General features: G+C 35.7%; 2 protein-coding genes and 1 pseudogene across 3 annotated transcripts; 1 reads left to right on the forward strand and 2 right to left on the reverse strand.

The window, feature by feature from the left end:
- Positions 1-496: 496 nt before the first annotated feature.
- Positions 497-5,866, reverse strand: LOC131793400 (uncharacterized). The gene has a single exon (XM_059110814.2). It carries the CDS (start codon positions 5,776-5,778, stop codon positions 3,565-3,567), a length of 2,214 nt encoding a protein of 737 aa, XP_058966797.2. The 5' UTR covers positions 5,779-5,866; the 3' UTR covers positions 497-3,564.
- Positions 5,867-9,365: 3,499 nt separating this feature from the next.
- Positions 9,366-10,828, forward strand: LOC131793403 (tetraspanin-33 pseudogene; annotated as a pseudogene).
- Positions 10,829-12,354: 1,526 nt separating this feature from the next.
- Positions 12,355-27,015, reverse strand: LOC131793402 (glutamine--fructose-6-phosphate aminotransferase [isomerizing] 1). 2 transcript variants are annotated; one of them, XM_059110817.2, is made up of 25 exons: positions 26,857-27,015; positions 26,585-26,692; positions 26,474-26,504; positions 25,011-25,060; positions 24,368-24,493; positions 23,685-23,743; positions 23,188-23,268; positions 22,831-22,890; positions 22,136-22,197; positions 21,461-21,540; positions 21,037-21,151; positions 20,621-20,691; positions 20,186-20,284; positions 19,494-19,589; positions 19,083-19,124; positions 18,660-18,757; positions 18,405-18,525; positions 18,118-18,195; positions 17,612-17,691; positions 17,270-17,384; positions 16,394-16,521; positions 15,549-15,677; positions 14,967-15,005; positions 14,356-14,517; positions 12,355-13,271 (listed from the first exon to the last, which is right to left on the reverse strand). In XM_059110817.2, the coding sequence occupies exons 1-25, from the start codon at positions 26,861-26,863 to the stop codon at positions 13,227-13,229; spliced, it is 2,082 nt and encodes a 693-aa protein (XP_058966800.1). In that variant the 5' UTR covers positions 26,864-27,015; the 3' UTR covers positions 12,355-13,226. The 2 variants fall into 2 exon arrangements, with proteins under 2 accessions (XP_058966800.1, XP_058966801.1); XM_059110818.2 differs by lacking the exon at positions 19,083-19,124 and having other exon boundaries at positions 26,857-27,014.
- Between the last annotated feature and the right edge of the window lie 222 nt (positions 27,016-27,237).

Genomic DNA, 27,237 nt, shown 5'->3' on the forward strand with positions numbered 1-27,237 from the left:
TTGTACGGAGAAATTAGATGCTAGTCACTCTTAGGGGACCATAAAGGATTAGAGAGAGTGTTTCCCACCGAAGAGCCGTATTTCAGAAGCATTGCCATTTTACAGCCTCGAAACTGCAGTATCAGATTGTGGACAAGCTGCAACTTTTTCCTCCGAGGTCCCTGTCGTTATATACAAGATATGAGATTACGCAAACGGTCGAGACACACAAATATCGCAAGGGCTGTTATAATGCCTGCTCGGGTATCTGGCCTCTGCGTAAGAAACCCTGCTTGTGTAATCATGCCAAACCCGAGAAAGTAGTTAAAGGAAAAGGGAAAGGAAAAAGATTTTCCTATCCTACTCTGTTCCTCCGTACCTTTGGCTCCAGGTAAACCACAGACTAATGATTCACAAAGGCCACCCACTACACCCTGTTCAGTTACCTGCCGCTAGCCTTTCCTTACTTCTTCATCATGTCAGAAATGAGACTAGAGAGTCTGCTATGTTCCGAAACTTCACGTTTTATTTTAGAAAATCAACTTCATCTCCCTCTCATTTTAAATACATAATATGATCCTATTGTTAAATCATTTGTCACTTATCGCGAATTATCAACCGGAAATCAATTAACGCTGAATAATCCCTGACAATTACCTTCAACCCCCATCAAGTTCCTCCAAAGGAAATTTTGCAAAAAAAATCTCTCTCAAGAGAGCTCTACCCAACCGAATGATTTGTCAGTTGACTTGAATTTAACTGCCTTTCCAAGACAAAACTATATTACTACTCGAATTTCTCACTATTAAATGACACAATTCCCAGAGGTATTCAACAAAAGCTCAAAAAGACAAATATTTTATTTCAAATAGGTTTGTAAATAAATTTAGAATTGTTAATGTTCTTTCTATAACTATTATTGCCATCCAAATTAATTTATTCAAGTAAGGAACATGTAGTAACAAGTTCTAAGTCTCTACTCTAAGTGTAAACTTTAGAGCTGGGAAATACCAGATGTATAAAAAAATGCCAACATCAACAAGATTGTTCAACCTCTCAAGGCAAAAATGAATATTTTAAAGGCAAGCATTTATAACTTCACAAGATAACTTATTTCAACTTCCTGCAAAAGTAGTTGCCTTTCTTTCCATAACACCATGAACACAAATCAAATTTAACCACAATTAAGCCAGCAGTTCCAACAGAAATTATGAATGTAAGAGAGAAACTTAGGAAAATTGAAAACAAAGCAGAAAAGTTCAAAAAAGGAAATAAATAAAAAAAGCAGAAAAAAATTTTTAAGGTTTGTGCTTGGAAAAAAAAAAGTTTTGTTGTGTAAGTATTTGGCTGGGTAAATACTTCACAAATGGTCATCCACTTTCATGGGACAACAATAGGAACAAACAAAAAACCACACTCAAACACTGTGTTACATCAAACTTTCTGGTAACCTGTTTACTTGTCAAAAAAATTCCATTTCAACAAAAGTAAATCTAGCACACATTAACCCTGTTGTGGAAATATTAATAAAATCCAATCTCTAAATCTGTTTAAATCAAAGTCTTCAAAGTTCTTCAAATCTTCAATGCAATGCAAAGTGGAATCTCAGGGAGTTTCAGAAATATTTATGTTTAAGACCAAATGAATTAAATATTTCAAAATAATACAAAAATCACTGTTGAAGAACAAGCCAAGGTAGCTCTTGAAAAGTGTTTTCCAGGAGATGTACAATAATTCAGTCGCTGCAACTGCTGATTATCTCCAGATTAATCAAATATCTAATAACATTTTCAGCTTTGGAGAAGGCCAGAACAAAATGTTTAGTACGAGGCTTTTCTGTTTACTTTTTTAATACTTGAAGAAGAAGAATCAACAATTCTTCCCCAAAGTGGAGGTGGATATTTACTTTGAGCCCCACTGAAACCAAGGTGAATAATTGTTTTTGTATATCCCACACAGATACCAAAAAATGAGTTCACTTCATTCAATGTGCTGAAAAATAGTTGTAAATTAAACCAAACACTGAGTACAAAAAGTATGATTTACTTAAATGTGGTATACACTAACTTCAAACAAATATACCAGCCTTTTTGATTCAATCTTTATAACTATAACACCACACCGTAAGTTATCACATGATTAAATAAATAAATTTTTCTGCCAATATAATGACTACATGTTTCTACACTTTGTTTCCAATATCAATCTAGATTTTAAACATGTCTGATGCGAAGTTAGGTAGAACTGTAGACTTAAAAGAAACTGTACCCAAATAAGGGCCTCAAATGTAACCCTTTCAAGGAACAAAAACAATGACAACAAAAAAATGAGGAGTTTTGAGTTGCAACAAAAGCAGCCCTCACTTTGGGATCTACCAGTTTCACAAACATTAAGGGCCAGTTATTTAAACATAGTTTATCTGCTGTTTAGCAAAACCGTATCCTAAACAATTCTCAATTTAGCTGGACCTTTTATCTGAACCTATTTTTATGATCAGTGTCAAGAGGGTAAAAGCTAATGATGTAAGGACATTTCTTCAAATAAATCAACCCTTTCACAGAGAAAGCCTGAGGCCCACTGATTGTGTTAAACTGTGATTTTGGTTAAACTTCATGTAAATAAGCTGCCCAAACCCTTTAATCGCTTAGAGTGACCAGCATGTAATTTCTCCTTACAGTTTTACTGCTGAATCACTCACAAAGATTATGGGAATAAAGGAAATAATTACCAATCTAAGAAACTTTGTCTTTCAACCAAATTCTCCTTAACAGTATCAAAGGAAATACATGTTCTCTGATGTTAGGAAGTGCAGTATTAAATGAATGACATCATGCACTGTGCCAAAGTTGATCAACCTGGATATCTTAAGGAAATTTACCATTTCTGCTTTTTTTTTTTGGTCATTTTGTTCACACCCTTCATTTCTAAGTTTGAGAAAAAAATTAAACAAAACATAAAAAGTGTTCTGTTTTGTTTCTGAAGCTGTGCTATCTCAATCCAGTTTTTGTTGTCTGTTGGAACCAGTAACAGTTAAAGCCAAATGTTTGCCAGAATAGTGTATATCACTCATCAATGTGTAATCAAATACAGGAAAATTATCTTGTTTTAAACAATCTTAGAAATATCAATAAAAATACAATATTTTTCATTACTCTAAACAAAGTGCAGATATGAATTAATTTTGTACTTAAATCCATAAATTTCATTTTTCAATGTCAATTGTAAAACCATGAATGACTTCTCTGGCTTAACAACAGTAACAAAATAATATAGTGTCAATATTTACAATGATGTGATCAAATATCTTTTACACTCATATCTGATATAGATGTTAGAGCTTTGATGCATCAATTAGGTTAACTGAGGAAGGAGCATGCAAACTTGCCTCAAGTATCACATCATCTTTTTCATGCAGGTCAATTCTAGAAAGCAATTGAACTGTATTTAAGAGAAATCTACAGTTTCTTTCTTACCATACAAAAGGGAAATTGATGAAAAAACTTAATTTTTAATCCTTCTTAACATCTCTCAAATCAAAAAAATATAAACTTTCAGAAAAATGCAAAAAAGGCTGCACTGAAAGTACTAAATAAAGCTATCATATGTCAAAGCACATCTTACATGATCATGGACAGCAAGATTCTTAGCTAACTGTGTTTCTTCATGCTCTACCTTGTTGTTCTGAGACAAATTTTCCTCCAGCAGTATGTGTTTTCTCTTTGAATCATGAAAATCTACATCATCTTGGGAGAACCCATTTTCCAGGACATCTTTTAAATCAGTTGGTTCTTCAACATCTTTCAGCTTCCTCTTCATCCCACAACTGCCAACATCAGCAGTTAAACTTTCATTACGAGCAATCTTACAAGGTTTTGACTCCTCAGCCAAAGCCATCTTGTCATCTTCATGCTTCCTCTTAACTCCAGATGTATTAATATCTTCTGTCATAGCATGCTCGTCAGCATCGAGTTTCCTCTTTGTTCCACACGTTGCTGAATTGACCATAACAGCAGCAGTCTTCAGCTCATCATCAACCTCCCTCTTTGTTCCAGACATCTCTGTGCTACCTTTTAAAGATTGGACTTTCTGTTCACCACCATCTGTGCCATCTGGGACTTCTGCATTCACATTTGATGCAGGATCACTGCTCCCCCCTGGATGATCTGAACTCAAGGGAGATTTTGGTTCATCTGTATGGGGTACCCCTGTCTCTACAACTACATTTTTGTCATTTGGTTCTAAGAAAGACTGATCAATGGAGTTTCTTTCCTCCTTATTGTTGTTATGATCTGATGAATCAGCAGAAGCGGAACTTAAATTCTTATCATTTACTGAATTTTGCAGTGTTTGACTGTGTCTATTTTGAGCAGTGTTGATAGAAGCAGCAGCTGAAGTAGTGGAGGTGCTTGCCTTGAATCTACGCCCTCTCACACTTGGGTTACTTAACTTCTTAAAGCGATCTCTATAACTAGAGCTGCCATCTCTATAAACAGCAAAAGATGGAGTTCCAGGGGGGGTAGGCAACAAGGCAGGACCCCTCCCTAGGAGAGAGCTGAAACGGTTACTAGTCAATGGACTGTAAGACTTCACTGGAAAGGGATCAGAATAAGCAGGTTTAAAGAGATACTTAGGTGTATGGTAAGGACCCCCTGGAGTTCCAAAGTCAAAATTCATCTGTTGCACTGGTGGATAATGACTTTGAAAAACATAGGGAATGACTGTCTGAACGGGTTGATATTCCTGAACTCTTTGCGAGACATAGGGGACATTGTAACCCACGCTGAAATTACGGCCGTAGCCATAAGGGGTCAAGCTACCAGAGAGGAGCCGTGAAGGGATTTGATATCTATCATAAACCGTGGATGTGAAATGCGAATCCCAGTATGGCAAAATGTCCATATCGTACACACCGTTGTAGGAAGATGGAGGTGGTGAATTCCAATCGTTTGAGTCGCTATTTACTGGGTAATAGTTCGACCAAGGTATCGGAGAGGATTTCCTGTTGTTTGGTCGGTTTGGCAGCTGGGGAGGATCGGGTAACTTCTTTTTCCACGACGTGCAGATATTGGTCAAAATAAGATTTGAAATTTTGCGATGTGCTCGCATTCCCCAATGAATCCCGTCTTCGGCTTGCGTGAAATTATCCTTGTTTTTCAACTCGTTGAATAAGTCCAAATAGATTTTCTTCTGTTTTGTGGTAGCGAGCCGTGCGAAATTATTCGCTGCCATGATCTTATCCACTGGGATTGTGAGAAATCCCTTGCGAAGGAATCCTCCCTTGCATCGTTCAGCCAGAGGAAGGGCGGCATTCCAAATGAACAGTACACTAAGAGGAAACATTTCATTTATTTCCTTTAAAAGCTTGTCTAAGTTCTCTTTATACTGCTGCAAATCATCGTCGCCATAATGGTGTAAATCCCAAAAGGTTGAATTCATGATTATAATGTCGGGCCCACATGTTTTCAACTCATTCAGAATCGATGCCATGTGCTCGCTGTAAGCCCGAGTTACAAAGTAGTACTTGAAAAAAACCTCGCTTTCTTTGAATTCTCGCACTTCTCTGTACTCGATGCCATTCACCATTTTCCCTTCTAGCTTTCCACCGCTAAGAAGTTTGTCACCGAGGAATGCAAGCTCACCCTTCGCGCGTAGTTCTCTCTGCATCAGATAACGACTGTCTTTTTGAGTCCACAAGCAAACAAGGTCTTTGTAGACAGAACGCTGGATGGAATCACCAATAACAATAATTTTTCGGTTTTGAAAAAGGTCTCGAACATCTTGGTGGAAAAATATAGCCATTTCCTGACTCAAAACAACATACAGGTTAATCAATGACAAGACGCCATTACGCCCTCTAACTATCGAAAGAAATACAACACTGTCGGTTTCACGTGACATGTCATTCTGTCACGTCAAGTATGAATTGCTTGAAAATTCTTCGAAAGGCTTCCAAAAAATGTCACGCTGTTATGGTTTATGCGACGAAAAATGATGAATTAAAAAGAAAAAAGAGAAAAGAAGAAAAACAGGTCGTGTTTATCTCAAAACGTCTTATTTCCCCATAACGAAAACAAAAACATGTTACTTTTCAATGTTTTCAGTTTTATAAATTATCACACTTTTGAATTGACAGGAAAGAAAGAAAAAGTAGACTAGAGGGGGAAAAATTAGAATAATGCGTCGTGTTCATCTCAAAACTTCTCATTTCCCCACAAAGCAAACAAAAACGTGTTTTCAGTTTCATAAGCTATCACATCTTGACCTACAACTGAAACAATAGATGAGTTGTCAAATTACGTATCACGTACAAAATTTGTAAAAATCGAAAGCTCTTAGCTGATTCTGAGGGTTCCGACAACGTTATTTTCAGAGCTATTTATCTTTTTATTGTAGATAGTTCGTTACATAAATAGCCTCTATCACCTTTACACAAAAATTATCGACTATTCTAACTTTTCTTTATTGTAAACTCCCAAGCAATCAGCTGTGCCAAGAGAAAATGATGTCCCATTATTTCAACTTGGCCGTGTATTATTAATAGTTGCAGCTATTTTTGTCAGTTTGATTTTAATTCATCTAGCTCATAACGAAGAGTTCTTGAAAAGTTATATCTTTTGAAGTGTTGATCAGTGGCTAAGGCTCCAAGTTCTCTGATCTAAAATTGAAAAAAATACATGTATGTCAAGCGACGGGGAGAATCGATGTTTAGATGCTAGGAGGGGGCAAACTCCAAGTGAATCTTATGAGTTGCTAAATGTTGTCAGATCGCATATCTTTCTGATACAGCTTATAAAACACTTTTTTTTTTTTTTTTTTGAGAACGGAGGCAAACATGAGGAAAGATATTCATGCGCGGGAGTACGAGCAAGATGAGAAAATGGCTTTTTTTCGCGCTCCTCCTCTCCTGCGAACCAGGAGATCTGAGAACTTGAAGTAAGATTAAACAGCAACCCATTGTTTGCAATTTTTCAATTTCTCGTATAACTTTTCCTTGAAAATGTATTTGTATTATAAGTGGAAATTGAAAAGGTTTAAAAGTTTGTCCTTTCGAAAATGAGCTTTAGCCACTGATTAACACTTCGCCGCTGTGAAAGGTCTTTGAACGAAACTAGGCTGTCACTTCGGCGATGGCAATAATTGTTCTTCTTTTTTCATACTTCCGGGCCAATCTCGTGTCAGTTTGCATTCTGTCTCTGATAACTGGTTACTCTAAAACCGTGTGGATGCTTAATATTAAATTTTCTTGGGAAAATATGGAAATTTAGTCTCATTTGATGTCATGTATAACTCTCCAAAGAGGGGAGCGTTGCGTGACACCGTAAGGAAAGTACTGAAAATACAAATGTTGTTGTTTAATGTCAACTTCTGATGAAAGCTTTATGAGACTGAAACTGCAAAAGAAAAGCTGTGTCTGCTCTTTAGTATTCATTTTTTTTCTCATCAGCTTTACTTAAAAGACTTCAGGGAAAGCGGGGATAACTAAAGGGGAACAAGAAATTGTTCAAATTTCACATTTCTATACTAATCTTTCTCCCATGGGAAATCTGTTGCAAGGAAATTTTATTAAGCTTTTTAACTGTGCATAAGTTTTTTATCGTTCAAATTTTCCTAGTAATTATATTTGATTTGTTTTGCAATTTGCCTCTCCGCCCTCCCTGCCTTTCCCAATAACTTTAATTCTGGTCCATCCCCTCTTCTTTGGCGATCTTAAGTTTCAAAGTATATTAAACTGTAAAAGAAATTTTATCATGTTGTGAAGAAGGATTGGAAAATTTAAAAAACCATGCATGATTAAGACAGACAATTTGACGGAAAAGTTCACGTAGAGTTAACCGATTGCTAGGGTCATCGCAGAGGTCTTCAAGAAGATTAGATAAATAATGATAACATGAGATAATATTTACGAGAGATAGATATGTTTGTTTCATTTATCAAATAGGCGTAGCCTCTTGTTGATAGATTTATTCAATGACAAGAATCGTGATTGACATTATTTCAATAGATTGATTTAAAAGCGTTAGATTATTAAGTTTCAAGTCAGTTTTTTAGCGGAATCGAATTGAGAAAGAAGTCATTTTGTTGTCATTATTCTGTCTCTAAATCCGCTTATCTGGTGGAGAATCTGCTAACTTGTAAAGTGAGACTGTTGTAACGACCCGCCACAGAAGTAAGTTTACATTGAAGTTTTTTAATTTAGTTACAAGATAAAGACTTGATTTGTGTTTGTTCTGATTGCGAATTATAAATGTATTTCTTTTAGATCGAATAATTATTAAAGCTTGGATTGATATTATGCGGTTTGTGGTGGTCATTTGATCTAACCAGTTCCGAGTAAGGAAACAATGTTAAACATTAACAGCTATCTAAAATATACGCAAAATCGAACACACTTTTCTTTCCTTTTGATTCCCATATGTGTCTTCTGAAAAACTTAAAAAAACTTGTCTGGCTCGTTAGATTTCTTACAAGTTTGTTTTAAATCAGAATTATTATCCAGTTCTTTTAACTTTTTGTTCAGGCCATTTGAAACCACATATCTTCTCAAGATCTATGACTAAGCCTGTCCCGATTGAGCTCGGCAACTTTCGGCGTTTTGAGCAACGTTTTGCGGGTTTCTAGAAACTTCGAGAAATGTTTGCCTTTCTGAGTAATTTTTTGACAATTTATAGATTTAGAGCGCATAACAAGCGTGAAAAAATTCAACGATTTCGTTGAAAATTAACGCATAACCTGTCACTTGACAATGTTTCGCAGGTCTGTTGCTTTTTTTTTTCTAATGTTATAACGGATAATTAGCTAAAATGACGATCGACAAATGAACCACGTGTTTCGTTCTGTTAGACTTAATTTTCGCCCATATTTGCGAGCAACTCTTTAAAGCTCAGTTCCAAGCTTTTCTTAACCGATGTTAACAATTAGTGTAAAGACATGGTTTGATGCTACTCTGGTTTACAGATTTAATGAATGTAACCCAAGGAGTTACAATTCATAGACCCAACGTTTCGACACTCCTGTCTAGTGCCTTCATCAGGGGTGATCTAAACGCTGCAACAAGAGGTCCTTTTATATGATCACTAATTAGCGGCCTTTTTTCTGACGAGGTGAACTTTAATATGAATTAGTGTAAACATCGAGATATAAAGCTGATGAAGAAATTTAGATAGCAACCTTTTGGATTTTTGGTTATTTTTAGCAACTTTTTTGAATTTCAGTAAGTAATTTTTCCAGCATTTTACCCTAAACACACGATGGTTAGATCGCGTGACTCAGTTTTCGTTCTAGCGTGACAAGCGGATCGACGGGGTACGTCATCGTGAGGTACTCAGGCCGATATCCAATCAAACTTTCCGTTAGATAATTGTGACGTAAAGGATCACTGTCTCACCGATCAGTAAACGAAAGAGCTCAGATTGTGCTTCCCTGAGCATACTTAACATTCTGTATGATGAATTTATACCCTTGAGCTCTTTTTATTGTTCTGTCTGTTCGAGGGAAACATGCGTCGCTCAACGAAGGTTCATCCTCTGCGACCGTCGGACAGCCAACTTGACTCTTACCCTGAAAAGTCCACTTACTGTGTCAAATACTCAATATTTTTCATGAACGTTATCTTTTGGCTCGTTAGTTGTCTGATCTTGGCAATCGCTTCTTATGCTATGGTGGAAAAACAAGAAATTTACGGTAAACTAAGCCGTATGACCACCGATCCTGCGGCGATTCTGTTGGGCGTCGGTATCATAATGTTTTTAATTTCCTTCACTGGTTGCTTGGGTGCACTGAGAGAGAATACGTGTCTGCTGAAGTTTTATTATTTCTCTCTTAGCTTCATGTTGTTGTTGGAGATCACAGCCGCAATTTTGGGCTACGTGTATTCGGGAAAAGTCAAAGCCGAGATGCATAAAGCATTCACAAAGATGATCGATAACTATTTGGACGACCCAGATCTGCAACTCATCATAGATACTACACAAAAAGAGCTGAAGTGTTGTGGTTCTGAAAAATACGCCGACTGGGAAAGGAATGCTTACTACAATTGTTCTTCTCCGTCGATCGAGAGTTGTGGCGTCCCCTATTCTTGTTGCAAAACCGACGAAGTCAACTCACAATGTGGATTTGGTGTTTTGACGCTTTCAGAGAACAAAGCCAGTGAAGTTATTTACACTCAGGGATGCTTGAAAGGTGTGGAGGATTGGTTTCGAAGTAATCTCATCTTAATGGCGTCTATAGCGGCTTGTCTACCCGTGTTACAGCTCATTGGGTTCTGTTTGGCTCGGCGGTTTAATAATGACATTAACGATGTGCTGGCGATGCAGGGAAGGAACTGAACTTTGTTCAAGAAAAAATTCAGAGTATTTTTTTCGTTGTAGTGTTTAACTTATATTTGCACATGCTTGGGATTGCATCAAACAACTGTAGATATCGATATTTAGACAGAAAACTTTCAAATTAAAAGTAGGCGATTTAAATTATATATTAACCTTCCTTGTTGTAGTTAAGAAATATTTGCTTTAAACACTAGTTTAAATGCATTTCTATGTGTTACAAACCGCAGGGGCAACATCTATTACGAATGTAGAAGTTTTTTTTTTCCCGCGGATCTCACTTCCTTCTTCAAGTGCCCGTGCACTTAACTAGTTTATTGGACCTGTGTGTGAAGCCATGTTCAGCTTATCAAAGTTTGACAATATCTTCTTTATCCCGAGACTGAGTCAGAAGAGTGAAGTACTTTCAAGAAGGTTGAAAATCGTATTGGAGTGAAGAAAGGGATGCTAGTTTCAGGTGTGCATTCATTGAATAAATGTATTTGTATTTAGTACGAGTGTATAATAAAACAGTAAATAACTTTGAAGGCATGCTCTGATTCAGAATACTCAAACTCAGAACATCTTTTGTTATTTACCTCCAAGATCAGTAAGGCCTTGACACAGTCATGCGTTTGAATCACTGTTTTTTAAGTGGTACTTAATGTAAAACAATTTTTGGGTGAAAATTTGTTAATGCAAAACTTTTTCCACGGCAAATGACACACTACAACCACACAGATGTGTTAACAGAACTGATTGATTGATTCAAAACAAAACTGATTTGAACTGATTCAAATTTTTAATGATGGTTTGATTGAGAACACCTTATATAGTAGCTTATCCATACTTTTACCAACAATAGAATTTTTCGAAGACCTAGAATTTGTTTTGTGCTTGGAGGGGATATGTAAAACCATAACCAGCCCCATTGCTGAATTTGCTGAAATACACAATTTCACCATCTTCAAACCTTGATCAAGGGAACTGAACATATTGTCTCTTTCAGTGGGCTCAGTCACCAACTGAGCACGTGCACCAACAAACCCATCTTTGGATGCTAACTAGTGAGGTTTGCATAACTTGGTGGTCAAATCAAGTGTTTGGAGGGGAAACCACCATTATCACTAAACTTGCTCTCAAGGGGAAAGGGGAAAGAATTGAGGCTGTCCCAAATTCAGAACTCAGGACTCCTAACCTCAGCTGAGACGGCATCACTGCTTGCATGGGACTGAAAGAAGTGGAGGAATTTGGTTGATGCTCTACATACAACTTTGTATGATGAAGTCAGGGGCTGATATCCTCCTTCATAAAGTAGCTATGCTTCACCTACTCACTCATAAATCACAAGGAAAATAATTGTGACTGTAAGCTGAAATCATGCAGTACTATCTGCTGTAAGACATAGTTATTGACTAAACAAAGAGCCATGTGGTCATTTCTAGTTTCACTGACATCTTGTTTAATTCCACAACATACCCTAGAATTTTTGATTTTCCACAAAATGATATGCACCAGACTTTGCTCTAAAAAGTTCCTCAAATACTTAAACTTGAATTCAAATCTTGCTCTTAAAGTTCAACTTCTCCTAGAATCCGAAGCCCTCTGATACATGATATACCATTCACCATTTATTTCAACTATCCATCATCTAGTGCTTCACAACCCACTATTGGGGCTGCAAGCTGAACTTTCTTACGAGTTGCCATCTTGCATAAAGGTATCCCCAGAAATGAAATTTAATTCTCCACCAAAAAATTAGAAAGTCATCAATTAAAGCATTTCAGAATGAGATGATTACTCCAAATTTTTTTTCAATAAAATATCACGATAAGGTTTGCTAAGTATTTATGCGCACAGATGATTGTCAGAATTGTGCATACTCTGCTTACATAAGAACTTATTGCAGTCAACCTATTAAAAGTGATCACAATCTCAAGGCACTAACTTGCAAAAGTACTTCTGGCAGTACAATTTCTTGTTGTCTCTTGCATAGCAAATAAACTGGTACTAACAAAATAAAGCCCCTGATAATCACCTGAAGCTACCTCAAGCTTAGTAAACAATTGATGAGTTATGTAGATAATTTTTAATTTACCATAGCTTTTTGCTGAGCAATTGTCACCATAAGGAAACCCTAACATGGAGAGCCAAGAAACTCAAAGGGTGAAAATCAGCCACATGACCTCTCTTATTATATATGGTGAGACTTTTTTTTATATATTCACTTACACGTCAGACAAGGACTACAATATATGTTGGGTGATAATTCAAAGCTATTCAAAACTTAACCCTTTGATCTCTTGGAGTGACTAACACTGAATTTCTCCTTACAGTAATACCCCTGCATCAAACATAAAGATCACACAAATAAAGAAAATGATCACCAACTAAAGACTCTCTTGATTGTGACGCACATTCTCCTTGTCATCACTTTAGGAAACATATAGAGAACCCTTTATGGAGAATATGCATTATGATGTTATGGTGTAGAGGGCTAAACAGCTGGAGCCTTCAAATCCAATGTGCATCTCCTCACCATAATCAGGTCACTAAAAAGGTCCTGCTCAATTTAACCACTAACAGCATTGTTTTAGGCCTGAATTTCTTTCTTAAAATTGTTCTACCCCCTATCACCATATCCTCTTGGTTTGTCTCTATATGTGGATGTGCATGGATCAAATAATGTTATGAATATTGTTCTATTAATAATCTATTTATGATAAATTCCTCCTTGAAATAGCTATCTGCCTGGAAAACGTAAGATTTGTTATCAAGTTGGCTTGTTTACTTTGTTCTAAATATCACACTACTTCTAAGTCAATTTACTTAGGCATTAGAATCCATTAGACAGTTATAATCTATAATTATTTATATATTAGAATTATGCAACAGGAAGGTGTTCTGAGTGGAAGATTGGCATGTGATCCTTTGTGCAAGTGCTGGTTATTCCACAGTTACAGACTTGGCCAAGTTGCGTGGACAATCCACCTGCAGAAGACCAATAAAGAGCAAGCTCAAAAACATTGTTACATTTGTTAATAACAATATCATAACCCTGGTTAGAGGGGAGGTGAGGGTGTAAACTCTCAAATGAAAGGAGATCAGCTCTGTGCTGTCTGTATAAAATGGTGCCAGCAAGCAGGTTAGCATTTTTAAATAACAACCATCAATCCACAATAGCTGCCTGCTAAAGGTGAATTGAATGGAGCGTTGAGTAGTTGCAAAGATGAGGTCAAAGAGACAATTCAAAATATATAACAAAGCTAAAGAGGATCATAAAAAAGATAATTTCCATTGTCTCAGGCCATTGTCAGACAGAGTAAAGCTACAGAAATTCACTGGCAAAAGCCCATGCACAGTTCTCCTGTAGGAGATTATAGGGGATGGGTCTAACAATAACAAGAATTCACTGAAACTTGAGCAAAAAAGGATATATTTCTGGCAAAAAATTAAATCAAAGAACTGCTAAAAAAATTTCAAGAATATTATCTGCTGGCTGGTTCTCTTTGTCTTCATCATCCTCTGGACTTGTTTTGCAATTTCAATGCCACTGACACTACCTAAAGACATCTTCCTGCTTTTTTTTAGTTCCCCTGAATGCAAAAAGTATGCAAACACACTACAAGGGTTGTTTTATTGTCACAGCGTTTTTAAGCCACATTTATAAGTATGTGCTAGGCAATTCAGGCAGTCCGAAAGTTTAACCAATCAAAAAACAGGATTTACTATGTCTTGCCTGCTGATGCTGCTGTCTTTAAAATAAATAAATATATCCTAAGATTTAATAAAATTCTCAGGTCCATCTCCATGACTACATGTATATAATGAAATAGTCAATGGAGAAAATTAATATTAAAATTGATCACTTGTGAGAGTTAGAGGGACCAAAGAAAAACTGTTAGTGTAGAATGGTTGCCCTCAAATGCATTCACTGCCTCACATGTGACCTTAAACAATTGTTACTAGTAATTCACAAATTTTGTCATTCATGATGTAGAGTTACAGGGAGGATTAAATCGCTGATGTTGTGGTTTGTATTTGGTCTTGTCTTGAATGTTAGCCATTCACTCACATCATATCCACGAAGCACAGCAATGTGAAAAGACAACAACTGCAGTGGAATGACTGACAAGATTCCCTGAAGGCAGTCAACAGTTCTGGGCACCTCAAGAGTGCGGAAGGCGTGGTCTTTTACTTCTTCATCACCTTTATTGCAAATTAGTATGGGGCGCCCCTGAAAAAAAATAACATAAAGAAATAAAATAAAAAGTTTTTGATAGGTGTGGAAAAACCTCTTCAGAGCTAAATTTTACTGATTTTAGAGCATTCCAAATTTTCATAACTTGTGAAAACTCTGTCATAAACATCCTTAAACATTTTTGATAAATACAAACTAATAGAATCTTGGGAGCTTCATATCAATCCTCCCTGTTTTTCACATTCCAAAATGTTCCCTTGACTCTGTCTCCTCAATCAAATTCTTGTTACCTAATTGCTGGAAAAGGTGTTGATGCTGCAGTGAGAAATTTCTCTTTGTTCACCCCTAGAGTGAATGGCCAGTTTACTCAATAAAGCTGTCAACAGGACTTGACTTGTAAAAACAAATTTTGTAAACGTTTTGGCTTCTTCAAAATCAAAAGATCATCATGCACAAGCAGAGAATTAAGATGAGGTTCTTTTTACCTGGCGTGCTGTCACCTGCTGTAATGCATTCATGCATTTCTGTAAAAAAAATTAAATCATGTAGATTTAAGGACACAAACTTTTGGTCACAATTTTTAAACATGCAAAAAAAAAAAAAAACCTTCAGTTTATGGTGAGAAATTAGATATTAAAACCATATGAAACAATTAAGAGGATGAAGAGTGCAGAATTAAAATCAGTGTGAGACAGATTGCAAATCAGCGACTATTTTTCATTACCACAAATTACCAAGAGGCTCAAGTATGTTTTGGTGGAAAGGGAATCAAAGACATTTATCAGAAGCTTCTAACTCACTGCACTTAATTAATGCACAAATATCACCATGGTTTTTATAATAATTCAAACACAACCTGGCTACCCTTTGAATGGGTGCTAGTCTCTTTAATAAAAAAGGTTAAAATTGATGATTATTATTGATAATTAATGAATAGCTCTAAGAATACCCAATATACAGCTATTGGAACTACTCTGTTTAAGTCTCACTGCTTTTTTTGTTAGGCTTTATACATTTTCAGTTGAGCCTACACTAAAGTGAAAAAATAAACAATTTTCTAAACAAACCGCAAATACTGCATCCCTTGACACCAACATAATAACAGGCATGTTCTTATCCACAAGAGCTAATGGACCATGTTTGAGTTCCCCAGCAAGGATACCTTCTGAATGCATGTATGTCAACTCCTTAATTTTCTGGAAATAAAAATTAAAAAAAAAAAGAAGTTTAGGTAAAAGTTTGATTTAATGTCTGACAAAAAAAAAGCTTAAAAATGACTAAAACTATTATAATGATGGGTATTCTGAAAATTTACTACCTAGTGTTCTCCTTGACTTAGAGCAGGATAGAATTTATAAAGTAGTTTTCCAAACTGGTAAATTGAGAGTGTCATCTGTTAACACTTTCAATTCCAAGATCTCAGTTCTCCACACTGTTTGCCATACATTTAGTATAGTTTAGTTCAGAGAATTTAGCATCAAATCAAACAAGATCTCCTCCTTTTATACTTTTTCTGTTTTCTTGTTATCTTTCAGCTTGAAATTGTTAGTATTGCGGTCACTCCTAGGCAACTGAAAGGGGAAATAAGTGCTCCAACCTGAGGTAAATTTTGCCTTTTACTGAGTGCCTAATACAGAGAAAACTAGAACTACTTCTGAATTGTTTCTATGCTTTTACTAGTAAGGAAATTTGTAGCAGTCTCTTTTTTGATACATGCAATAGGTCACACTGTAAAAATTCACCATGTAAAAACCAAAAACCATCCATTCACCAATAAAAAAACAAAGCAATTTAAACTGCATATTAAGTATGACTCCAACTGATCAAACATATGGTATAACTCTTGAATCAAACCACAAGGCAACCTTACATTACTGAGAAAACTGCATCAATTTCAAATGAAGTTCATTACCAGAGCTCCTTCCAGGCAAGTTGCAAACTGAAACCCTCTGCCCATAACAAGGAGACTCTTCTGCTGATACATCTCTTGTGCCAAGGACTGGATTTCTTCATCTAATTTTAGAACCTCCTTAATCAGTTCTAGGTAAAATTATGATAAAAACAGCGAGAGTTAAGCAAAGGAACTGGTTAGGTAACAATTATTAATGTTATTACTTAAATCCACATGTAAATACTAACTTTTAAACTGGATTTTATAAATAAACTGTTGTGTTCAGTTAGGGTCCTGCGAGGAAGTTTCTGATGGGTATTTAAAGTTTCTCATATGTTTAATGTGTGGGTCATGTGGTGGCACAATGGGTGGTGCACTAGACTCCAAGTTGAGACTGGTCTTGATCAAGACCTGGCCTGATCAATGTGTTGCATTCTCAGGCAAAACACTTTAACCCTTTACACCCTATCATCAGTATGCATATTCTCTATACTGGTCTCTATACATTTCCTAACGTGCTGGCAAGGAGAATTTGTTTAACAATCAAGAGTTTCTCCAGTTGATTATCATTTCCTTTATTCTTGTGACCTTAATGTTTGATTCAGGGATGATACTGAAAGGAGAAAATAGATGCTGGTCACTTTTAGGGCTTAAAGGGTTACAGAGCCTCTCTCCACCCAGGAATATGTATAAATGGCTACTGCTAAATAGTCAAGGAAGTGTGATGAAATGCTGAGAGGTAACTTGGCGATGGACTGGTATCCCATCCTGGGGGCTTGTAGTGATACTCCTAGTTGCTTCATGCTAAGGAAACTGACTGGGTGGACCTCTTAGCTTGAGTAGTGACTACTTTGCTATGTGATATGTAAAATCTTGTTTCATAAACTGCAAATTTACCTGGTAATTTCTTCATCCCTTCAATTATTTCCTGACGCCGCTGTTGCATGGAAATTCTATCTTCAGACATCATCAGGGCAAACATAGTCAAAGCAAGGAACTGACTTGTGTAAGCCTACACAATACCAAAATATGGTCACACTTACCAAAAGTTAACAAATGAAGAAAAAAAAACCCAGCCCAGTCATGGCTTTTAATAGTTTGGTGACATAATACAAAGAAGAGAAATTATATTTTCCCTCCTTATAACTTGCCAAATGAAAAGTTTCATTTTAGCTGGACAGCACTTGCTATGAAATTAGTTTTAAGTGACATAAGCAAATTTTGCTACATTTAAAGCACCTTTGTACTTGCAACACCAATTTCTGGACCAGCATTGATGTGACATCCACACATACTTTCTCTAGAGATTGAGCTTCCCACTGAAAATAAACAAAAACAGACACAAAAAACAATAAAATAATGGTGATCAAATTTTTTGATACCGTGTTAGTAACAACTTACAATATCTAAACTAAAAAATTAGCAATACAGTTACTGTTACTGTAGTTATCAACATGAGCATGATGAAAGTCTCTTAAACATGGAGTACAAAAGATTTGTCAAGAAAGGTGAACACTATTATCTCCTTCAACAAATGCCACTCTTTTGTAGCAAACAGATCTCAGTAAAATTAGTAAAGAAATAGAAGGGAAAAAAATTAGAGATGAGACAAGAAACAATCAAACAATTCAACAGTATAACTACCAGTAATTAGAAGTACAAATGTACATTTCAATGTTATTATTAATAAGTATTATAATAATTATTCTGTAATCAATGTTGTACACATTGCTGGTTTTTGATACCTGTATTGGTGATTCCCACAATGAGTGCTCCTCTCTCCTTACAGTACCGCAAAGCATTTAGAGTGTCAGCTGTCTCTCCTACACAGAATAGTTTATCAACAAAAATGTGCAATGCAATGAGTCTCTCTCTGACCAAGTTGAGAAGTGATTGGCCATTTTCTACCCACAAGCATCAACACAATCATGCCTGTGCGAAGATCTAACATCTAATCCCAAGGATGGGAAGAAGAATATCACAGTGTATCAAATCGTGATTTACGTCATTATCAATTAAAATGAAAGTTTACCTGACTGACTAATAAAGAAACACACATCATCTCTAAATATCGGTGTTGATCTATCGAGGAAATCACTGGCCAGCTCTACAACTACAGGAAGTTCTGTGAGTTCTTCCAACAACTGTCTTGTCTGCAAATGAAAAAAACAATGAGCTGGAGTTTTTTGACTCACTATTTGGGAGAAATTTGAACTAGAAAAGAGCACATTACTGTGGGCTATCTTCAATTACGTTAATAAAAATCGAGGGTAGTTGTTGTACTTACTGCTAAAGCACTGTGATAGCTTGTGCCACAAGCAATCATCAATATTCTTCTGCATCGACGAATTGTATCAATATGAGACATTAGGCCACCAAGTCTCACTGCCAAATTTAAAGAAAATGTAAAATTCAAACAGCAGTATTAAATAATAAAAAAATCAATAAAGATGAAATAATTCCAACATATATGTATAGTATCCTGTACTGTTTAATTCATGAAGTATGATGCAACAACAGCTTCTGCACATTTCAAGCAATGCACATTGGCCTGTCTTCTTACTGTTTGACCACTAAGAGCGACTATCATCGAATTTCTCCTTACATTTATCACCCTTCACCATTGTTACCCCTTGCAATATCATCCCCTTACAAAGTCACCCCTTAACTACAAATAAATGTCACCAGAATAAAGGAAATGATTGCCAACCTAGGAATCTTTGATTTTTAAACAAATTCCCCTTGTCCGCACCTTAGGAAATGTATAGAGAACATGCACATTGAAGTAAGGAAGTGAAGGGCTAATAACTTTACACAAGTTTTATTTATATGTAGTTTTAGGATTGAATGCTCTGAGGAACTCAGGGGGTAGGGTCATAAATAAGAACAATAAAACTTCCACAAAGGTTGAGTGAAAATCTATCTTAAAAGATTTTTGCTGATCACAAATCCTTTATTAACCAATTATTCAGAATGGCTACCTGCAGGTCTTGTTATTTTTTTGGGGATATTTCTCATGACCACTTTCTCATCTCTGGCTTGGTTCATAACGCAATGATAAGTTTATAAGTTAATCTCCTAAATGGATATCATTACTCAAGGTTCTCCCAAATGTCCTTACCACTCCCTGATTCCAAATTGACTCTTCCTCTCATTGTATTCACAACACTTTCTGGCTGTTCAAAAATCTCTTTCTGCATAAAGGAACTGTAATTCCCTAAAGGAAAGTCAAATCCAGCTGTAGTTCAATATCACCAATTAAACATTCATTAGGACCTCCATGCTGACATGAAAAGATCCATGAGCCTCATCAATGGGTTTCAAATTTTTGAACTAGAAAAACAGTTAAAATCAGGAGTTAATTGTTGTTTTCATTAAATTCAGGTTAAGCTGAACATCAGCTCTTATCCAACTTGATCTAGATGATGTTGATTTACTAAGAAGGAATTTCCAGTAGGGGTGGTGTGGGGTGAAGGCTGGCATTATCTAAGGGTAGGCAAAGTTGATTTGTTAATAGTCAGTTATTGAAACACTGCTTCTTCTTCATTGAGAGGAGCCAGTGAAGAGGATCCAGGAGAAGGGAGGGAAGGGGAAGGGATGCTGTTATACCTGAACATGAATGATAACAGAGCTCTACTCTTGCATATTTAGCACTTAACGAAGGAAAAGTCTGTACCATTTACAAATACATAACTTGCCATCTTCCCAACACTACTAAAACCTTTTTTAAATTCATTAATGCAATAATTTGCAACATTTCTCAAGTGACATACATCATTCTATAAAAGAGCTGTTAACAAGCTGCACATTTACCTTTCATGATCTGTTGCAACTCCATTTGAAGTGTCTGAACTTCTCTGAAATAATTCTCCTCTGATGCATCTCCACGCTTTATACGATGGATTGAAAGATCTGCACACGATACAAAAACCATGATCATGATATTTCAATATCTATGGATCAATCTTGCAGTGTAAAGGCTTCCTAGCTCGTCAACTGCCTGCACCTAAGTTCATTTTGGTAGCAACAATGGGTGTTAAGGAAAAAATTCTGTTTTAACTTTCCAACTAATCACACCATCAGGTAATTCACTTATGCATTTTAAGAAAATTGGCCTTTGCTCAATAAATTTTCTATTTAATAATCAGTGCAGTGAAAAAAATTGACAATGAAAATTTACTCTCCCAGTATATGGTGCTCATTAAAATAAATAAAAAAAAATGAAGTTTCAAGTCAATTAATACTTACTTCCATTACAAACTGCAGCAACATCATCATCTTCCAAGTAGATCACTCTGTTAGTATGCTCAATAACAGCACTGAGGATTAAATACTTTCATTAATAATCCAGAAATTTTATACCTTGTATATTTTGGGTACAAATTCAGTTTTATCTTCACTTCTAGATCATTGCTTCAACTGATTTTCAATGTCCCCTGATTAATGGTATGTAATGAAACAGGGGGGAAGGAGTTAAGCAAAGTATTGCCACACTACCTGGTGAAACTGAATGTACAATTTATATATGTCTTTGGCTAATGTGTTTTAATTAGATAATCTATTGGTTCAATGGACATGCAATATTGAACAACAGCAGAGTTGGTGTACAAAGCAACATAATTCCTGCTATAGTGACTCTCTTTAATTGATGCCATTATACAAACCTTGCATCAGAGGCAAAGTAAATTTCAATTGGACTGTCTTTGTTCGTTGCCAAACTCGACCAACCAAAACCATTAACAGCCGAGTCTGTTGCCCCAGCCTCATCATGTGTATCACCTAATATATGTGTGAGAAAAAGAGACACTGCATGCATGCCTCATTCAAAAAAATTGATTACAATTAGCACTTGAAATGGAGATACCTCATTTTCTATTTATATCGATTAAGTTGCATTTCTCACTACTCTGGATACCTTTTCCAGGCACACCAATAAAATAAAAAATTTCAAGATTTCAATTTCTTGATAGGAACACCTCTCCAGACTTGATATGAACCCTGTTTCTTTGCCAATAGCTTACTAGGTGCTTTCTTCCTTTTTCGGATAACAAAGCTTTCACTGTATTGTACTAAACTATTCATATTTACCTGAACTGTACACAATAGGTAACCTGTCTGTCTTTAGTGGGAATTCACTCTTGATCCCCACAAGCAGTGGACTGCCACGCCTAACAACACAATTGTGACAGAAAAAAAGTTACACCGTCCACCATCATGATTTATTGCTGATAAACTAACATAAAATTAATAAACTTATATCAATGGCAGTTAGAAGTTTGTTAAACTTAAAGTATTTAGCAGGATCTAATTCCCAATATGTAAATTAAATTTTGCTTGTTTTTATTAACTGGAAGTATTTCAATGCACACAGGTTATAAACAGACTTGTGAATCAGATAGAAGGAGAGGAAAAGAAAAATTTGTGTCATTTAAGTATTTCACTAGATACTTTAAGTACATTTATTAAGAAGGTTGAAAAATATACCGTCCCATAGCAGCCATGGTGCAATTAGAGAGAACTTTGAAGACAACACCTCAAAACCTGCTTCTATTTCAATTAATTCCTGATCAATGGTTCAATATCAGCCACCTTTTGTTTCACAATTGTTTATCACTCTATGTCTGTTTGGTTCATCTTTCCTCTTTGATATTTGTCTATTGGTAAAGTAGAACTTTTATTTTCCATCTATATTTCTTTATCACATAGACAAAAACTCCAGATAGTGAGAAATTTGGTTCCCTATTCTAAATGTTTGACACAAACCTGGTGGCCACAATTTCGCCTGGAAACTTTGAGCTTTTAAAAGCAAGTGCAAAGGCTCCCTCCTGAGGATACAAACATGAACTATTAATAACCTTGATAAAGGGAATGAAACATAGCAAATTAAATTGTTTCAACAGTTTTCATGAGGATTGTAGTTTGCCTCTTGTTATAGATCAGTTTAACCCTTTAAAACCTGAGAGTGACCAGCACCTAATTTCTTCTTACATTAATATGGCTGAATCTGTTGAGAAGTGTGTGACTTTGCATGACATCACCTTGCATTATGCCTTTTTTGTGAGACAAAGAGTAACAGCTGTTGAGTGATTTTACGGATAAAAATCATGCAGTTTGCGCTGTGTCTGTTGTTGGGATTTTAGGATTTGCTGGGCATCTTTGAGTGTTTTGATTGTCTCACCATAATATCTTTCTGTTATTATTTTTTAATAAATCATTGTGTTGTCATTCTGGAGTTCGTTTATGCCTTTGCAACAGAATCATTCATTAAGATCCCAGGAATAAAGGAAATGATCGCCAATTAAAGAAGCTTTGATTGCTAAACAAATTCTCCTTGTCAGTAGGAAAGGAAATGAATAGAGAAGAGTATGGAGAATATTGATACTGATGTTAAGGTGCAAAGGGTTAAAAGGCAAATAGCAGAGAGAGAAAAAAAAAGGGAGGCAAAACAATCAACTTACCAATTGTTGTATGGTCATCTCTACAAGTTCTCTAAATTCTAGTTCCTGTCCTTCTTTCTTCTGTACAGAAAATAAAATCAAACTACCCTTTTAATACATGTATTGCAATAATTTTAATAGTGTTAAACTTATTTGTCAGAAATCCATGGAGATTGGGTGAGTAATGAGGCAGATGGCTGCCCAGATTCCCCTCCTTATAAGCCTACCTAGAGAATTAAACTTTGCAAGGGCTGGGATAAATTCACACAATCTGGAGGTTTGGAAATTTGTTCAATTATGATCAAGGACAATTAGAATCCAATTAAAATGGATGAACTACATAAAGGAGGAACACAACAGTACTGATGGCCAATTTACCGTTTTGTCATAGAAATACTTGACAAGCTTTGGTATCACTTCAGTGTCTGTTTCAGATTCAAAGCGGAATCCTTTGCTCTCCTGATAAAAGAAAAAAAAAAAGGAAACCAGTAAAAAAAAATTGATCCATTCTAACCACATATACAAAATGCACAACTTGCATACACATTGGATATATTTGAGGGTTTGAAGAGAGGGCATGTCAATCATGTTAGTGAATAAAGTTGTTATATCAAAGACAAGGGAGGAGAACTTGTTAGTCAAATGCTAATAAACATGAGTGGTTTTAAAAACAGATCACAACATTTGGCTGAATATTCAACAAAAAAGTGATCAATACTGACTTTCAGAAAAAAAAAGACCACCAGACAGGAAAACTCTAAATCCTCTTAAGTAAATATACTTAAAAAAATTTATGGCATCTAAAAGAGACAATCACTAGACCATAAATTATCAAAGCGGTTTTTTTTCATAATTTAGTTCAGACTAGCCCTTACCAAAAACTTTTTGATATCTTTGTAGTTGGTTATAATGCCATTATGAACTGCCACAAATTCTATAAAAAAAAGAGAAAACAACAAATGTTGAAAAAGAAAAATGATTACAATGTGAAACCAGATCAACAACATTATTTAAGGATTTCAATTTTATCCTAAAGTTGGATTGCATCAGGTTGTAAATGTTGGCAATTATTCAGCACCTATTCCCTTTATGTGTTTTGCTTGTTCCAGTTTATATTAGAATTTTAATCCTTTAACTTCCATGAATGACCAATAGAGAATTTCTCCTTACAATGTCAATGCACTATTAAGCAGACAAGTTATGAGAATAAAGAAAAATAATGGTTATAGGATTTTTAGTTGATCCAATGCCAAATTCTCCAAACTAGCATCATAAGAATTGCATGGCAGATAGTAAAGAGAGTTACTGATAAAATCTTGGGAGTGAAAGGGTTAAGAGGTTCAGAATATTCCAAAAAATACAATGAAGTTTAGAGTGCTTGAACAGCAAAATTCAATGCCCTTTTTTTTTTTCATAATTGCCTATGTATTGAACTGCCAAAAACAAAACACCATGGAATACTCTATAGCCAAACTTGGGAAATTGGGTACCTAAAAAGATTTAGTACCAACATGGCAAATAGCATCAATGAATGAGTGAATCACATGATATGGCTCACCATTGGATGGGTCTGATCTTTGAGGATGACTATTCACACCACTTGGTTCACCATGAGTGGCCCAACGGGTGTGAGCAATACCACAATGCTTTGGGAGCTCCTCATCCAAGCTAAAGTCACTCTGAACTAAGAAGAACAACAACTTACTGTAAATTATTATGAAAAATCAATTCACTCTTAAATTTAACAAAATCCTCAGTAGCTTGACTCTAATGATGACTTTGGCTGAGGTGAACTTACTATCCAACCTTCAACTCCTTAACCCTTTAACTCCCATAAAAGACCAAGACAGAATTTCTCCTTACAATATCAATACAATATCTGCAAGCACAAAAGTGATGAGAATAAAGATAAATATCAGTTAGGGGATTTTAAGTTGATCCAATACCAAATTCTCTGAACTAACATCACAAGAACTGTATAGCAGACAGTAAGGAGAATTACAAATGAGATCTTGGGAGTTAAAGGGTTAAGCCCAATGAATGACAAGCATCCAACTTCTCCTTACAGTATTCAGTCACCATTGAATAAAAATCATTATGATCATGGGAATAAAGGAAATGATCGCTGACCATAGAAGGTCTTGTAGCATTAAAAATATACATAGAACAAAGTGGAGAAAGTGCATGCCAATCTGCAGTACCTTGGATTTCTTGCTGAAGTGCAGCAACTTTCCCTCTCTTCTTCACAATCCTATAAGTAAGAAATATGGTAAGAAGTTTAACAGGCTTAAATTCTTCTTTCTATTTTGCTGAATGCAAAGATCTCATCAACAATTGACCAAAGTTTACTTACTAATTGGCATCTTAGTGAGCATATACTTAGCTAATTTTTAAGCTGAGAAAGATTTTCTTTTCTCTTCTTCTTTCCTCTTTTTTCAGTTTAACCTTATAATAATCAGAAAAAGAATCACACAGAATGTTGCTTCCCTTGGTTAAGGAATTCAACAATGTTTTTGACGATTTCACTCAGAACTGCATGACTTTGCTTCTGGCAGCAAGTAATGAAATAAATCATTGCTGGACTGCAGAAGAGAATGTTGACTTAGAAATTTTAGAAGAAAGCTGTTCTAGACATTTCAGCATAGGTCAACATTTGTTATTTATGGATTAATGTGTGATAGTCCCACAATTATTTAATCAAAAAGAGCAGTTTTCAACAGCCACACCAATAACAACATTGACCTCAGTAAGACTTCCGCACAACCTCATACTGTTGTAAAATAGATCAGTAGTCTCAAAGGCAATTTATTATTTTCACCATTCTTTTTCTTTCTCCACAGTGAATTGTGGGGCTATGCAGAAATGTTACTTTGACCTCTGAACTCAAATCATGAAATCAATTTATTTTAAAAAACTACTGCCTCCCATGAACAAAAGAGGCATCAAACATCTAACCCCTCAAGCTAGATTGCAAGTCAAGAAAATCTCAGCCGATGTCAGTTGCAGGAAACCTTCAATATAATTAATTAATCAAATTTATAGACCTCCTTCATCTGGCTCTCAAAACACAAAAAAACAAACCATTATGATGCGAAAAAATACAATCAATCTAAAAACAATCAGCAATAGATATAAGATGCGGTAAAGTTCAACAGTTCAGGATCATTCGCTTGAAGATTTAGAGATTCTTGTATTGAATATCCACGTCACAACTAATAATAACTTTAAAGAAGTAATTTAATATAGAGGACGTTCAGGTGACTTCCTAAAATTCCCGGAAAAGATAGACTAAATGGACAAACTCGCACAATGAAACTTCGAATTACTAGTAAAAGGAGTGCAATCGTCTTTGATCGGACGAAGAGATCCACGTTGGCAATCCCGTGGTCATGAATAAACATGAAGGGAAATTTGTACTGCAAAGTACTGTTTAATTCTTCAACAGTTGCAAAGAACCTGAGGGAAGCAAAACTGTCTGTTCGTAGACTTAACTCAACCTCTTTCAGTAGACAGAAATTTGCTCGATTTATTTAAGCTTGATCGCACAGAATCCGTGCCTCCGAGTGCTTTACTAACGGTTGCCACCACAACAATCCAATCATTGCAAGAAATTTTCGCAATACACAACTGAAGCGGGAAATTCTAAAACTGATGCAAGAGTTACCTCATTTCTCCAACTCCATCATAGGCCACCCCTGAAATGTTTAAAATCAGTTAGTCCTTCAGTTTATAAAATGTAGAGAAAACCATTTTACGACTAATATAAAGCACAAACCTGCAGAGTCGTAGCCTCGATACTCGAGTCGCTGAAGACCACTGATCAAGAGTTCCAGAATGTATTGACGTTTTCGAGGAACGCAGAAGTTTATATATGCAAATATGCCTGTAAAGAAATTGAACAGTACTTATAGGATACTCTACACATGACGATTCAGACTTAAGCCTTAAGTATTTATCATAAACCTAGTAAAAACTTCTCTGTATCAGAAAGAATATCGACAGTATAAACTCAATTGTTTTCCTTAAAAAAAAACAAAACATACTCACCACACATGATGTAAATTCCGTAATGAGATGTAGACAAATCCTTCTCACGGCTGAAAGATTTTAAGCTGATTTTAATGCTCGTAATGGCTAAGGACAATTCTCGTATATGTCTGATTTCAGTCGAACGAACAATTTTTATGAATTCAGTGTTGGTCAATTTCATCTGAAACGTGTTGCCCATGTCAGAAGAGCTACGATTGGTGAATCGGACGAGGGGTTATCCAATCACAAGTGTAAGTAATATATGATGAGCCCTAACTTATACTATCCAGCGGTTAATGAGGAACGAGATATTTTCTTACAAGATCTCTAATTGGTCACTTTTTCTTTCATCCAATGAAAAATCTCCTGAGATAGTGAAATTTTTTTTATTCAACCAGT

Source organism: Pocillopora verrucosa, chromosome 3 (genome assembly GCF_036669915.1).
Source record: "Pocillopora verrucosa isolate sample1 chromosome 3, ASM3666991v2, whole genome shotgun sequence".
Lineage (NCBI taxonomy): Eukaryota > Metazoa > Cnidaria > Anthozoa > Scleractinia > Pocilloporidae > Pocillopora > Pocillopora verrucosa.